Raw genomic sequence first — 16,262 nt, forward strand, 5'->3', positions numbered from 1 at the left:
AATGCATGCTATTCAATCGATCAATGCCCACACCTGTTCGCCCATCCAACATCACTACTCTAGATGGCTCGGACTTAGAATACGTGGACAACTACAATACCTGGGTTTCTGGTTAGACTGTAAACTCTCCTTCCAGACTCACATTAAGCATCTCCAATCCAAAATTCAATCTAGAATCGGATTCCTATATCGCAAAAAAAGCATCCTTCACTCATGCTGCCAAAGATACCCTAAAACTGACCATCCTACCGATCCTCGACTTCGGTGATGTCATCTATAAAATAGCCTCCAACACTCTACTCAACAAACTGGATGCAGTCTATCACAGTGCCATCCGTTTTGTCACCAAAGCCCCATACACTACCCACCATTGCGACCTGTATGCTCTCATTGGTTGGCCATCGCTTCATACTCGTCGCCAAACCCACTGGCTACAGGTTATCTACAAGTCGCTGTTAGGTAAAGCCCCGCCTTATCTCAGCTCACTGGTCACCATAGCAGCACCCACTCGTAGCACGCGCTCCAGCAGGTATATCTCACTGTTCACCCCCAAAGCCAATTTCTCCTTTGGTTGTATTTCCTTCCAGTTCTCTGCTGCCCATGACTGGAACGAATTGCAAAAATCTCTGAAGCTGGAGTCTCACATCTCCCTCACTAAGCACCAGCTGTCAGAGCAGCTCATAGATCACTGCACCTGATCACTGCACCTACATAGCCCATCTGTAAACAGCCCATCTATCTACCTACCTCATCCTCATACTGGTATTTATTTATTTATTTATTCATTTTGCACCTTTGCACCCCAGTATCTCAACCTGCACATTCATCTTCTGCCAATCTACCCAGTGTTTAATTACTATTTTGTAATTACTTCGCCACCATGGCCTATTTATTTCCTTAACTTACCTCATTGCACTCACTGTAAATAGACTTTTTGTTTTATTTTGTTCTACTATATTATTGACTGTATGTTTTTGTTTATTCCATGTGTATCTCTGTGTTGTTGTATGTGTCAAAATGCTACGCTTTATCTTGGCCAGGTCGCAGTTGCAAATGAGAACTTATTCTCAACTAGCCTACCTGGTTAAATAAAGGTGAAATAAATAAATAAAATAGACAAGGCCCGTTTAGAAATATGATGTTATCATAACAGTCAGCATGCAGGGATATCACTTTCGAAAAATTCGGAAATCATTTTCAGACACATTTCAACTTCACTCGGGCGCGTAACTATAAATAATGTATCCATGAATCTCATTAGAGCAATGCAGATATGTACGGTATCATATGCAGACCCATGAACTCCCATGAAGTGTTAATGTTATAATCAAAGCCCCTTGCTGAAACCATAGCCCTGCTCTCCTGGGCCTTTTCAAAGCGCAGAACTTATTTCATTCCAAAAAACGAGGCAGGGTTTTTTAATAGACAGACATAGGGCACAATTAAAAAAGCTACGCCTTTACTGTGGCCTTTTCCCTCACAGGGAGAAACACCGTGGGCCAGTTCTCTAGATATAGGCCAACACAGTAACACAGTGCACTGATCACAACGAATATACAGTACATCTACACACCTCAGTGCTGGTCCATTATTCAGCAGGTTGCTTTTGTGCCCTAGTGAAGTGCTATTAATGCTATCCCAGAGATAATTAGCATTCATTATCTGTGAGTATAAAGAGGGCTGGAGGGGATAGGGTTTTCTATTGTTTTCATGTTGGGTACAGAAGTGAAAATGGTGATAGGACACTCACACTCACCATCAGTTGCTTCATGGCGGTGTGCTCCTCATTTTCCCGTGCCGCGTTGTGGTCTTTGTGTACAATCTCCACTCGGATGTCGTTCTTGGCCGACACCACCCCTTTCAGATCTGTTGGAAACAATAGTAAGTTACAGCTCAAGATGCTGAGACACACAATATTCACAGAGACATTGCACTTCCCCCAATAACTTCAATACACTGGACTTCAAATCTTCTTGGCATGGCTTTTGAAAGTAGTGTCCCCTTCCCCAACAGTACAGAACAAGAGATTACATTTCTTTTGTTTTGTTGTCAAGATAATATTATTTTCAACGTACATAAGCACATCTCACACTGGCCTTGCGGTGCCTCATTTAGAACAATGCGGTTCATACTATCATATAACAAAGTCTTACTTTCTGTCTTAATTTTGCTTGCAAGTTCTCGCTGGTGAGTACAGATGGAGACGGGTAGTGAGGGCATTACCAGGTGCGCTTCCTCTGTGGTATACAACAACAACATGCTGAATGCTAGTAAAAGGTCCCACACAGGGACTCACGCACGCAGCAGCACAGTTTTGGAAAAGCGCAATGGCTGACTGTTAGGGATGGAGTTTTGAATTTGAACGTTAGACAGGATGGAAGTAGCTGTAGCTAGTAATGAATAGTCAGGTAAGTTATACTGCTCATTTATGAGACATGAGCCCTCACACCCTGTCTATCTCTTGCTGAGGACCATGCCTCATTTTGCTTTGGCATGCAGTGGGTGGCACAGGTACGGGGATACGTACTTCTCTGAGAGCGGGTACAGCAGAAAGCTCCGATGGTCCCTATGAGGACGATGAAAGCCACCAAGGCCCCAACTGCCACCCCGATGATGACTGCCACCGGGAGAGACTCTGTGGACATCAAAACATTCCCTTCTACAATAACACATTGCAAATACAACCAGTTTACTACACACATATAAAGTATACATAGATCCAAACATATAAAACAAGGACCAAAGTTCAAACAATTACATTGTAAAATAATAAAGACATTACTTAGTTTTACAAAAACACACATCTCAGTTTCCCCAGCATTAACGTCTATTTCATTTATTAATTAATCAATGTCCCTTTCATATAAGCCAGCAATACAGTATAATTTATGGGGAGTGAACAAAAACAAAACTTCCCCATTTAAAAGACAGAGCAACACGTCCAGCTATGAAACCCAGCCAATAATTGAATAATAAAGCATTGGTATAAACAAAGCCATAGTGGAATATTTGTGCTGTCGTGTGGAATGACGACTGATCTGGTATGACGACTGATCTGGTATGACGACTGATCTGGTATGACGACTGATCTGGTATGACGACTGATCTGGTATGCCTACTGATCTGGTATGACTACTGATCTGGTATGACTACTGATCTGGTATGCCGACTGATCTGGTATGACGACTGATCTGGTATGACGACTGATCTGGTATGCCTACTGATCTGGTATGACTACTGATCTGGTATGCCTACTGATGTGCTATGACGACTGATCTGGTATGCCTACTGATCTGGTATGACTACTGATCTGGTATGACTACTGATCTGGTATGCCTACTGATGTGCTATGACGACTGATCTGGTATGCCTACTGATCTGGTATGACTACTGATCTGGTATGACTACTGATCTGGTATGCCTACTGATGTGCTATGACGACTGATCTGGTATGCCTACTGATCTGGTATGACTACTGATCTGGTATGACTACTGATCTGGTATGACTACTGATCTGGTATGCCTACTGATGTGCTATGACTATGAATCTGCACTTGAGTTGAACAATATCTTTTAACTAGCTAATTAGCTTCAAATTAATCACACTGTGACTGAATCTACAAAATGAGTGCAGTAACTACAAATGCATTGGCTGTTTATTTCATGCTGTATCTATCCGATTTCAACAGTCTGGGTCATCCTATTGTTCTAAAGTGAAAAATGTGAAGTGTTGATAATTCAGACACCACAAAAATGTCACTCAAATGAGATAGGTGTTATCAGCACCTAAACACTGAATGGTGCATCGGGGTTCATTGTGGTTTGTGGCTGATAATGACAATGGTTGGTTCAACACTTGTAAACCGATCAAATCCACTTACACACACCCTCTCTAGTTGACACACACATTCTCTACACTACACGAGAACCACGGCCACCACAGTGTTGAAGTAGAGAAGGTGGAACCTGTTGAACCTTGGCTCCCACCTTGTTCCTTGAGACGGATGATCTCCGTGTCAGACCCAAAGCTGTTCCAGGCTGTGCAGTTGTAGATGGTCTGGAAGTCTGCAGGGACGATGTTACTCATGGTCAGAGTAGAGATGACTCCTTCTTCGGTGCTGACCGTCTCCACTGTGTAACGGCCAGATGTCCCTGACTCCAGCACTGTCTCCTTCCATGACCAGGCCTGTAAGGGAATCACAAGGTAAACATGAGGGGGGAGGAGTTCCCCATCTTTCACTGGGAGATCTGAAGCAAGAAGTACTGTTCTAATTGACAACAATTGATTGCTGACAAATAAGATGAATTGCAAGCACTTTTCTGGTGGTTAAAACATATTCATAAGCATGGAAGCAAAATTACTTTCACATTTATGTTGGATAAATATTCATGCTACCTCTTTAGACCCTCCCATCAAATCAACAGCATATTAATTATGCAGCAAGTTAATGCCAATTATCAACACACAAAACATTCATTTGTAGATTGCAATTATGCCAAAACACACACACTCATATGTGTACTTACATGTACACACACACACACACACACACACACACACACACACACACACACACACACACACACACACACACACACACACACACACACACACACACACACACACACACACACACACACACACACACACACACACACACACACACACACACACACTGTTAATGGAACAAGAGAGGGCTCTTTGAGAGTAGGCTGTTTATCTAAGGGCCATAAATCTTAATGGGATCTGTGCTAACAGAGCATCAGCATGCATTACATTAGAAATTAAGGGTGTAAGCTTGCCATACTTCATGCCCTCCCATTCATACAAAATCAAGCAGTTAGAATACTATTATATTCATTAAACTGATATCTTTCTCAGTTGTATTGCATGTTAACTTAGATGGTTTAATGAAATGCTGATAATGCAACAGTAGCCCTGTCAGGGCACCATGGATGTAATGCGACCCATATACCATGCAATGCTGTGGCCAGTAGAGATAAGTAAAATAGATAGATATTGAAGGAAGTGGTGTTACTCACAATGCGGTCTGGAGGTGGAGTGCTCCGGATGAAGCACTTGATCTCGCCCTTCTCCCCATGGAGAGCCTGATGGGTCTGGGTACTAGAGATGGTGGGTGGGCCTGTAGAGAGGGCACAGAGGAGAACATATCAACACGGTACCATAAAGGCCTGTAGAGAGGACACATAGGAGAACATATCAACACTGTACCATAAAGGCCTGTAGAGAAGACACAGAGGAGAACATATCAACACTGTACCATAAAGGCCTGTAGAGAGGACACAGAGGAGAACATATCAACACTGTACCATAAAGGCCTGTAGAGAGGACACATAGGAGAACATATCAACACTGTACCACGAAGGCCTGTAGAGAGGACACATAGGAGAACATATCAACACTGTACCATAAAGGCCTGTAGAGAGGACACATAGGAGAACATATCAACACTGTACCATAAAGGCCTGTAGAGAGGACACAGAGGAGAACATATCAACACTGTACCATGAAGGCCTGTAGAGAGGGCACAGAGGAGAACATATCAACACTGTACCATGAAGGCCTGTAGAGAGGACACATAGGAGAACATATCAACACTGTACCATAAAGGCCAATCATAAACCCACACATTACCACAATCAACTACTGCCAGATTCCTGTGGGTTCAGGTTCATGCCATGTAACACTGGTTCAATCAGGTTGTGCTGCATTCAATTAAGAGGTAGACTGCATTCTTTCACATAGTAAATCCTACTTCCAATTTCCAACTGACTCCTAATGCCGGCGCTGAGGATTGCATTGTGGTTTGATGCAAACATCTCATCCAACCTCCACAATATCACCAAGGGCATGTTAGGGCTGTATGAAGGGCATCCGTGTGGGCCCAAAATGTTATGGTGCTCTTGATTTCTCCCACTATGATACGGGTCATGGTGGCGAGTGGAGAGGCATTTCTGTGGGCATAATCATGATGGGAGAAGTGTCATTGTGGAGAGATAACACTCCTCCTCCTTGTGTCTCTGAACATTCAATTTAGCTCCCCAGAGCCTTGCACTTTGACCCATAGAGATTCCATCCATCGGATAACCTCCAGTCCTCCCAACAAGACAACAGAGGAAGCAGTCTATCAGATTAAATAGCCAGTAAAAACATTGAAAAAACATGTTTTGTGTGATTTAAGATGTTTAAGTATAGAGTAGTGGGGAAACAACTTGATTAGTAAGAAGGTGAACTTACTGCCAACTCCCATCCAACCTGTTCCCTGGCATCTCTTTGCATGTACATAATTGCAGTTTATTACCTGTCTCTTATTAAAAATAAATTAGCATTTTAATGAGATTCTGGCAGATGGTCTCTCGGTATGCCACTTCATGCAGGAGACTGGGAGTTTGGTTGCTGATTCTATGGAATGATTGTGGCAAACAAACAGCACTGCATTGAGCACTATGTCCCAACACCACTGTCTTAGTAGCCTATGGTGGACTGGCATGGAGGCCCAGTCTGTGTGGACCTGTGCAGATGTGTCAGTGTAGTTGGATGCATAAAATTGTGTGTGTGTATGTGTGTGTGTGTGGGTGTGTGTGTGTGTTTGTTTGTGCGTGTGCGTGTGCGCGTGTGAGTGTATTTGTGTGTGTGTGTGTATGGCTGGAATGGGCTCCTGTGGTAAACACACTCAGATCTATTCCTCCCGGGCTGCCCAAGGCGAGTGCTGGTGGCTCAGGAGAATCTGCTCTGTGGATCAGGGCTGCAAATGAGGAATATAATTAGATGGTTTTATCTCTCTGCCTCAGACTGTTGGGGTGTGGTGGCTCCTTCAGAGGAAAGGGAGGAGTGTGTGTGTGTGTGTGTGTGTGTGTGTGTGTGTGTGTGTGTGTGTGTGTGTGTGTGTGTGTGTGTGTGCGCGCGCAGACTGTCTGATCAGAGAGAGAGGGAGCTGGTGGGTGGTGTGAGTGCTCCAACTGTCAGTGGACACAGTCGATATGGTCAGAGATTTTTTTTAAGAGTATGAAATGGGCTGCTTCAAAATCAGATTCTTTGTTATTCTTTGTTCATCACCTTGTCGAAAGAGCCTACGTCAAATACCGGGCCTTGCATTTGCAAACAGAGTTGGAAGTATAACCTGAGCTTTGAAAAGGTATGTCCTTTTGTGCTTCCTTGCAACAGCTCATTCAAAGCACCTCAGAGATGTTGTGTTCTATTACAATCTCTGTCACACCCATTGAATGGTATTTCTCAACTAAATTATTAATTTGTGCTGGTTTCTTTAAGCTCTGTCTTGGCACTTGGAGAAGGAATGAAATGCTAATTTATTGAGCATATAAAGACTATGTCTGGCAAAGAAAAATATAACTACAACAACAAGATGCCCCGTGGGAGGCAAGAAGGCACATCGGCCCACTTTCTCCATTAATGTGTTAATGTGCTCCCTCTCCCTGGGCTGCCTAACATCTGATTAGGCAGGCAGACAGACAGACAGACAGACAGACAGACAGACAGACAGACAGACAGACAGACAGACAGACAGACAGACAGACAGGAACACACACCTACCAAGAAATACACAAGATGGACAGACTAATACCCCTATGAACAAACACTCATTCAAATATAATATGTCCAAGTTCATTGATAGGGACATAAACACATGTAGGCTACAAATCTCAAGCAAAAATTCAGCCATATACCTGCTAGTTTTCTCTGTGTGTGTATATTGCACAAGGATGCATTGAACACATGATCAAGCACAATACAATATCTTCACTCAAACAAATATTGAAGCTCAGACTGACTGTGTGAGGATGTTAAACTAGAGCAAGCAATACGTATTCATTAGTGACTTCAACATCAACTGCCTCCCCTGCTAGCTATTTGATTCTAATTAAATTACACCAGTCCCCAGGGAAGGAGAGGATTCTCTTGTCTGTGTTGCTGCGCAGTGGGAGTCGTTGACACGCAACGGAAGAAAGAACATATTGACAAATTCTAAACACATGCATTTCAATTGTTTGTGTAAAATGATCCAGGCATAAGCGATGGGAAACAAATAGCAAAACATGCAAACACATACACACACACTCCCTCACACCGTGCATATACTCAGTCTTTCTGAGACACGACCAAGGCGTCTCCCAAAACGCACGGTCATCAGTCATGCCCTTCTTTCACTGTCAGATCCAATTGGATCCTATTGGATGTCAAAGACCTCAGGTTGATGAGGGCTGAGGAGAATACAGCTTCATCTGCCATAAAGAAGACAACTTACAACAATCAAGCAGCAAACCGTGGGAGAGTCCTCTCCGCATGCTGCCACTTCAAACGCTCTGTTTGTGCTTCCTCGGCTTGACAATCTGATTCGCTGAGAGGACTGGGCAGGTTAGAAATGTGAACATTTCGACTGAGGACCCATTGTGTGGTTTTAAGAAAGCGTGGATTTCAGTTATTCAGACTGTAACAAAGAATTAGGCTTTTTAATGTCAGAGACAGATCCAGGCCGTGAGGCAAGAGAGGCTGAAGAACAGGCGAACATAAGCAAATAAAAGAGAAGTAAACACCAATAAAGAAGCGCATAACGGCTTGACTGAAGTTTGCAGAGACTGAAGCAAACATTTTCCGCTTTGTGTTATTTTTCCCAATGTGTGTTCTATGAGTTGTGTTATCACTATTATTATTAAAGCAATGTATCTTCTCTTTGTATAGTGTTGTATACAGAAGTAACGCAATCCCCATAGATAGTTGTACATGAAAGAAAGACCATTTCAATTGGGAAAATAAACTTGAACAGAGATTTTGTTTACTAGTCCAGACAGTAAAAAGGACGCTGGGATAAAACAAAACTGTTAAGATGTAAATTAGGAATGACTTTGCTCCATACTATTGGAGCTCTGATCTTGAACAGAACTAGGCTATTGATAGAAAAGGGGCTCATAGCACACACTAGTGGTTGTAATCCAATGACGAAAGGGGCATTTGGATGCCATTCTCTCTGATGCTCAGCTACTGTACAAGTTTAACAATAAGCAACAACGCTGCTAACAACAGACATTGTACGATTGCATTCAAGATATCCAATATATTGTCGAGGACAATACCTCACCAAAATCCTTTTGTTCTTTACTTCTATCTACCACCCATGCAAATGGACATGGTGAGAAAAAGAAAAGCCCTTTAAAGAACGTGTAAATTCTGCGACTGATAGCTGCTGCAACGCTAATGCACGCTCTGTGAATACCAAGCGGTGTTAATGAAGTCATTTGTCTGCGAGTTGCAGGGTCTCCCACCATTCCATTGCTCTGCATTCATTAGTCAGTCACGGTCTGAAAACGCCAACCCTCTCCTCGACTCCTACAGAATCTAATCAGCATTAAAGCACATTTCATGTGTTTAAGGATTATAATGCAATATCCTGGATGTGCTAGCTATATTATCCATCCATCCCTGTGTCTTTCTAAGGACTGATGAAATGTCAAGGAAATACATTTTCATGCATCTGTTACACACGTTACCACCAGATCAATACTGTGAATCTCTCTGCTGTAGGCTACTACGCACTGTTGAATTTGAAACCTTTTCTAGAGTAAATACTGTACATTGAGAGATGGCATCACTGCATACATTTATTCAGAGCATGAACACCTGGAGAGACCCAATAGCAAACCTTCTCCTTCCCCTGTATTGTTGGAAAGTCTTTGGGGTGAAGATATGTTTTTGTGTGTAAACCACAGACAATGCTCAGTACAGGCTGTAGTGATAAATTGCTTTCTTCTTTACAGATGTGACCCCCAAACCACTCAATACATTCCTGACCAGTGTGACACTTACCGTTGACGGTGAGAGAAACCTCCTTCTCCCCGGCGCCGACTCGCGGGACCACAGCACGGCACACATATTTCCCAGCATCTTCCTGCCTCACAGCCTTGAGTGTCAGGATGTTCTCGTTGCTTAGTACCTGCCGCACGGAGGTCAAGAGTCACTGAATGAGCAGTGAGAGTTCACCTTCTCATTTGAGGCAGCACAAAGCAGCCTATGCTCCTCTTAACGCCTTAAAGGTCACCTCTCTTCTATTATTAAAATCCAATTTGAGGCCAGGCTCATACGAGAGAGGGGCGGTTTCGGTCTCCATCTCCAGACTTGGAAGTTTGATGTGTATGGAGTTGAGGAATGAGCCTGGCTGGCAGATCAATTGCATGCCCCTTTGCTCACCTCAACACATCTCCGGCCAGGAGTCAGGGAGCAGGGCCGCTAACGAGCCCGAACCGCTAGCTGCCTCAGAATTTTGAGATTAATGAGATTTTGAAAACAACTGATTTGAGCTCAAAGGGCACTGCTTTGTCACCTGAATCCTGCATGACTGCTGCGGTTAGATTTTTTATAATTAATGAAGTTACTGCTGTGGCCAGCATGATACGGGGGTGGTTGTGAAAAACATAACAATATAAAGTAAATGACATTTAAAGTATAGGCTAACCTGATTGGAACAATGGATCACAATCTACAGTGTATCGCACCTAGTCAAAACAATCATGAAATTCTGAAAAACATTGGATAAGTGAATACTTACCACCCCAGAGCCCCTCTTCATCCAGACGATGGTGAGGGAGGGGTTTCCAGTCCAAGCACAGTTGAATACAGCATCAGACCCCAGATCCACCTGTAAGGACTGGGGCTCTGCAGACATACGTGGACCAACTGCAGGAACACAGACGCAGTCAGTACAATCAACACAACGGCACCAGCAACACAGAACACTCTATAACACAGTACCATACGGTCAGCTACAGAATGTATCTAAATAGGATGTATAACATTAGGTGGACATCAATATTGGATAGCTACAGAAAGAGCAACACAGTAGTAGCACTCACAGTAGACGTCGACGTTGCGGCTGATGTTGGTGCTGCCCAGAGGGTTGGTGACCTCACAGGAGACTGGCTCGGTGAAGAAGGAATGGTCCACAATGACCTCATAGGTGTCCCCAGAGACCTCCTTTATCACATTACCTCCTTTGGCCCACCTGTAGTGAAGTGCAATAGATAGATAGATAAATAGATAGAGAGAGAGAGAGAGAGAGAGAGAGAGAGAGAGAGAGAGAGAAAGAGAGAGAGAGAGAGAGAGAGAGAGAGAGATACCCTGCATGAGAGGGGTGGTCTGATAATCTACTGGTATTCGCAAATTGCTTTGACCTTATTGTTGACCTATGGTCGCCTGGCCTATGGTTGTCGGAAAATACTCTGCTGAGGGCCCAGAATATCTGCAGAAGGAAGACATTTTGAACACGCATTACCACCAATATGAAGAATGGGTTGCTTCTGACTAATAATGTTTCAGTCCCGGTCATCAGTGAGGGATGATGGCACCTGTCTGAAGGATGAGAGGATGGGGGGAGAGGAGGGAGGGATGAAACATTAAGACAGAATCTCTCCTTCCATGTCAGGACCACGTTGTTCTCTGAAAACATTCCTGTGCAGGTTCTCTGCTGGCTTCAGCATATTTTTGTGGCAGCCAACCATCCCCTGACGATGCCGGCCGACACGTACTGTATGGTAGAGTCCCCCTGACGATGCCGGCTGACACGTACTGTATGGTAGAGTCCCCCTGACGATGCCGGCTGACACGTACTGTATGGTAGAGTCCCCCTGACGATGCCGGCTGACACGTACTGTATGGTAGAGTCCCCCTGACGATGCCGGCTGACACGTACTGTATGGTAGAGTCCCCCTGACGATGCCGGCTGACACGTACTGTATGGTAGAGTCCCCCTGACGATGCCGGCTGACACGTACTGTATGGTAGAGTCCCCCTGACGATGCCGGCTGACACGTACTGTATGGTAGAGTCCCCCTGACGATGCCGGCTGACACGTACTGTATGGTAGAGTCCCCCTGACGATGCCGGCTGACACGTACTGTATGGTAGAGTCCCCCTGACGATGCCGGCTGACACGTACTGTATGGTAGAGTCCCCCTGACGATGCCGGCTGACACGTACTGTATGGTAGAGTCCCCCTGACGATGCCGGCTGACACGTACTGTATGGTAGAGTCCCCCTGACGATGCCGGCTGACACGTACTGTATGGTAGAGTCCCCCTGACGATGCCGGCTGACACGTACTGTATGGTAGAGTCTCCCTGACGATGCCGGCCGACACGTACTGTATGGTAGAGTCCCCCTGACGATGCCGTCTGACACGTACTGTATGGTAGAGTCCCCCTGACGATGCCGGCTGACACGTACTGTATGGTAGAGTCCCCCTGACGATGCCGGCTGACACGTACTGTATGGTAGAGTCCCCCTGACGATGCCGGCTGACACGTACTGTATGGTAGAGTCCCCCTGACGATGCCGGCTGACACGTACTGTATGGTAGAGTCCCCCTGACGATGCCGGCTGACACGTACTGTATGGTAGAGTCCCCCTGACGATGCCGGCCGACACGTACTGTATGGTAGAGTCCCCCTGACGATGCCGGCTGACACGTACTGTATGGTAGAGTCCCCCTGACGATGCCGGCTGACACGTACTGTATGGTAGAGTCTCCCTGACGATGCCGGCTGACACGTACTGTATGGTAGAGTCCCCCTGACGATGCCGGCTGACACGTACTGTATGGTAGAGTCTCCCTGACAATGCCGGCTGACACGTACTGTATGCACGTAAAGGCACCTGATGTTAATACATTGACACAGGATTGCATGAAGAACATCCGTTTGTGTTGGAGCGATGCCTCCTGATTTCAACACTTCTGTCTTGTTCGACATGCCATATTTGACGGTTCCCTGTTGCTGTGGGAGACAGGGACCATTTATTAAAGCGAGCCAGGGCATGGGTGCATGTTTGGGGCTGCTTCTCGGTCACATTTACAAGGTATTTTGGGACATTCAACTCTGTATAATCTTAATCCTCTCCCCTTCCCCAGAAAGAGATCTATTTGCATGCTCTTGTGGGCGAAGATAACCTTTCACTTCTAACTGTCACAAAACATGGATCTATTTTCTCACCCAACATTACAGGGTACACTGTGCAGTATTCCAGGGATAGGGGACTTGTTTGTTATCCATGAGTGAAGCCTTGGTCTTTGCTTGACTGGAATAGTATAATTTAAATGAGAATAGATTACCTCATTCATTCAGCAAGTGAAGCAGCTTTCTAATTTGCTCCAGTAGATTTTTCTCTGCTGCTCATTTTGCTGCGGAGGAGACTATGTTTCCACACTATAGGAGCCAGTTCACTGCGTGCAAAATGAAGCCACTGAGATCACTGTCTGCTGAATATGCACTGTGACAACTGTGTTTCCAAAAATATAAAAATTAGGGCATATGGGTGTGCTTGGCTCGCCTGTCCCTTCCTTACATAACTGATCCAGGAGGAGAATGTGCTGGATTCCAGAAAATATTAATACCGTTACAGTAATCTACACAAAGCAAACATTCTGTGTGTATAGTCCCTCAAGAAAACAATTCTGTACACAAAATATTGAATTAAGTATTATGATAATGACTATGATAATGACAACACACTGTCTATGAATATTAGATGTCAATAAATGCGCTAATGATGACAGTGATCATTAATGCACTCTGAATCTCAGTGTCTGATGATGAATGCCTCTCCACAGGCTGTGACTGAGAGTGTAGGGTTGATAGAGTACTGGAGGAGTTACAGTGAGTTAAGCACAGAAGTTTGGCCAACAGGTTTCTCCCAAATGGAGTGTGAGGCTGCCAGGACTGGGAGGTCCACAGTGCAGAGAGAGCAGAGACAGAATGCTAGTGCCTGCAGGGAGTGTGAAAGCTCGGCTGGTGTGCTGGTCCCCATCCAATAGAGTCTAAACAAAGCCAGCTCTGCATCCATCAGACACCTGCATCTCCTCTGGGAGGGCAGAGGGGCCAGCGAGAACTTACTCAACAGCTCACTTACCACCCGGACCTATTCATGGATGTTGGTCACACGATGAGGTGTAAGTCAGGTGTGTGCCTTAGGCTGTGTGTGTGTGTGTGTGTGTGTGTGTGTGTGTGTGTGTGTGTGTGTGTGTGTGTGTGTGTGTGTGTGTGTGTGTGTGTGTGTGTGTGTGTGTGTGTGTGTGTGTGTGTAGGTGTGTAGGTGTGTAGGTGTGTACATTTACATTTACATTTAAGTCATTTAGCAGACGCTCTTATCCAGAGCGACTTACAAATTGGTGAATTCACCTTCTGACATCCAGTGGAACAGCCACTTTAGGTGTGTAGGTGTGTGTGTGTGTGTGTGTGTGTGTGTGTGTATGGCAACATCAGTGAAATCTGTGTTTACCAGGGAAAGAACAGTGAAAACCCAACCCTGTTCTCTCCCACTGAAATGAGGGGACAAAAATGGTCAAACTGAATTATATTAAATTAAACATCTAGCTATGTTATTAACATATAGAATACATTATTATTATTGTCAGCATGGTTATGTACATCACAGCACATATTATGTTGCTCATTTGCATTTTCATAATGTTGAATATATAAAAATACTTATTTCAATGGAAAAGAGACACTTTCATAATGATGTGTTGATCAAATCGCACCCTGATGTTCTTTGAATAAAATGTGTAAAACAAATAATACAAAAATGTCTCTTGATTTGACATAATATGACAAAAGGCTCAATACTAGAAGAGAGAACAACACATTGTCTATAGTTTCAACACATTGTGAATGACATTCCAATATACTGTCTGCCATTGGGTAGGGAACATGAGCAAAGATGATGAGACTATCAGTTTGGTGCCTCACAATTCAAATAAAACCAGGAAGTCTGTTTGTCTGGCAATGAAATAACAACATCATAGAACATCACTGTTGTACCTTCCTTTAAAACATTATTGTCATTAGTGGCATGGTACCAGTCAAAATATTTTGTACAGCCAAAGTGTTTATGCCAGTAAAACAGACAAGATGGATTTAATTTGCTGTGCCTGCTACTTTGTTTTTTTTCTCTCTCTCGCTATTCTCGTAGGCTGGATGCACTGGGTGGCACAAAGCGAGTCGCAGGGGAAGCACGGTTGTGGAAAAACAAACAGTGGCAATGCCCACAGACAATGTGACGGAAAGCACCATGATGGTAAACCTCTTCATTAGCCACCTCAGAGACACAGACAAGGAAAAGGTAGATGGTAGAACTGACCCCAAAAAATCAAAGTAGCAACAACACGCTAATTGTTTAACTGGGGAGAGAATTGGGGATGGTGGTTTTCTGGGCGTGAAGAGGGATGTGTTAGTGGTAGAGTGTGCAGGTGAGAGAGCTAAAACTCCTCTTCTGTTGTGTCCCTCTCCGGAGTGCCTCTTCTTGGAGTAGTGAAAAAAAAGCTTTGTATCTGTACCACCAGGGCGTTCAATATGATGTTGAAGTATTATGGTTGCCCCTCCTCCTTCCATTATGTAATGAAGATCCCTTAACAGCTCTATTATTTTACAATTCCTCGATTCACATCAACACACTCAGACCAAAACACAAACTTACTTCCAACAGTACTTCCCCCCCTATCTAGCCTATGAGTCGCTAGAAAACGCTAACATCCGGTTTTCAGAGATACAGTATTTTCAACCTAACTTCCGTTTTCCCTGAAAAACATAAATGAGAACTCGGCTCAGGCATCTTTCTTTGCCTGCTACGTTAGGTTACTCCCTATCCTCTACTCCTATCCTATCCACTATCCCTGAGGCACATGTTCTTTCCTCCCAGGAGTAAGGGTTCTGGCTCTGCCTGAGAGATATTTGTAGACTAGAGACTTATTTCCATTCGCTTTGTTAAGCAACATTCATAGAGCGGCCAATCACAGCAGATCATAGAGAATAGAAATCACCATGTCATTGACTCTTCCTCTGCTACCGTGGCTCTGTATGTGTGTGAAGTGCTTATTGAAGTGGAGGATGGCAGAGTGGTGTGCTGAGGATGGATGGCACTCTGGAGGTTAGAAGAGAGGCCAGCACTCTAAGGGCTGCCCTGTCCTTGTGCCATATCTGATCTCCAGAGACAGGGTGTATTAGAGCTGACTAACAGACACACCGCACCACTAGCTCCCTACTCTGCACTGCTGTAACGCTCTCCGGGGGACAAGGAGGGTTCTCCTCAATCAACTCCCCAGTGGAGACAGGAACAGTGCAACACTCCCACATATGTAGACTGAGAGAGGCTGGAGATAAAATATAAAATAGTTATTTAGAAGAATGTGTCACGTTCTGACCTTAGTTCCTTTATTATGTCTTTGCGTTAGTTTGGTCAG

The 16,262-nt window shown here is 44.4% G+C and overlaps 1 protein-coding gene across 1 annotated transcript in view; it reads right to left on the bottom strand.

The window, feature by feature from the left end:
- The window catches only part of LOC135553420 (kin of IRRE-like protein 3), a 105,481-nt gene that overhangs the window by 8,543 nt on the left and 80,676 nt on the right, over positions 1–16,262 (bottom strand). Inside the window, exons 8-15 of the mRNA XM_064985547.1 lie at positions 10,885–11,033; positions 10,581–10,708; positions 9,842–9,968; positions 5,044–5,144; positions 3,988–4,186; positions 2,528–2,635; positions 2,154–2,237; positions 1,757–1,866 (exon numbers count right to left, since the gene is read on the bottom strand). Coding sequence (XP_064841619.1) covers positions 1,757–1,866; positions 2,154–2,237; positions 2,528–2,635; positions 3,988–4,186; positions 5,044–5,144; positions 9,842–9,968; positions 10,581–10,708; positions 10,885–11,033 — 1,006 coding nt within the window. The remainder of the gene's footprint in view (positions 1–1,756; positions 1,867–2,153; positions 2,238–2,527; positions 2,636–3,987; positions 4,187–5,043; positions 5,145–9,841; positions 9,969–10,580; positions 10,709–10,884; positions 11,034–16,262) is intronic.

The sequence above is a fragment of the Oncorhynchus masou genome, chromosome 13 (assembly GCF_036934945.1).
Source record: "Oncorhynchus masou masou isolate Uvic2021 chromosome 13, UVic_Omas_1.1, whole genome shotgun sequence".
NCBI lineage: Eukaryota > Metazoa > Chordata > Actinopteri > Salmoniformes > Salmonidae > Oncorhynchus > Oncorhynchus masou.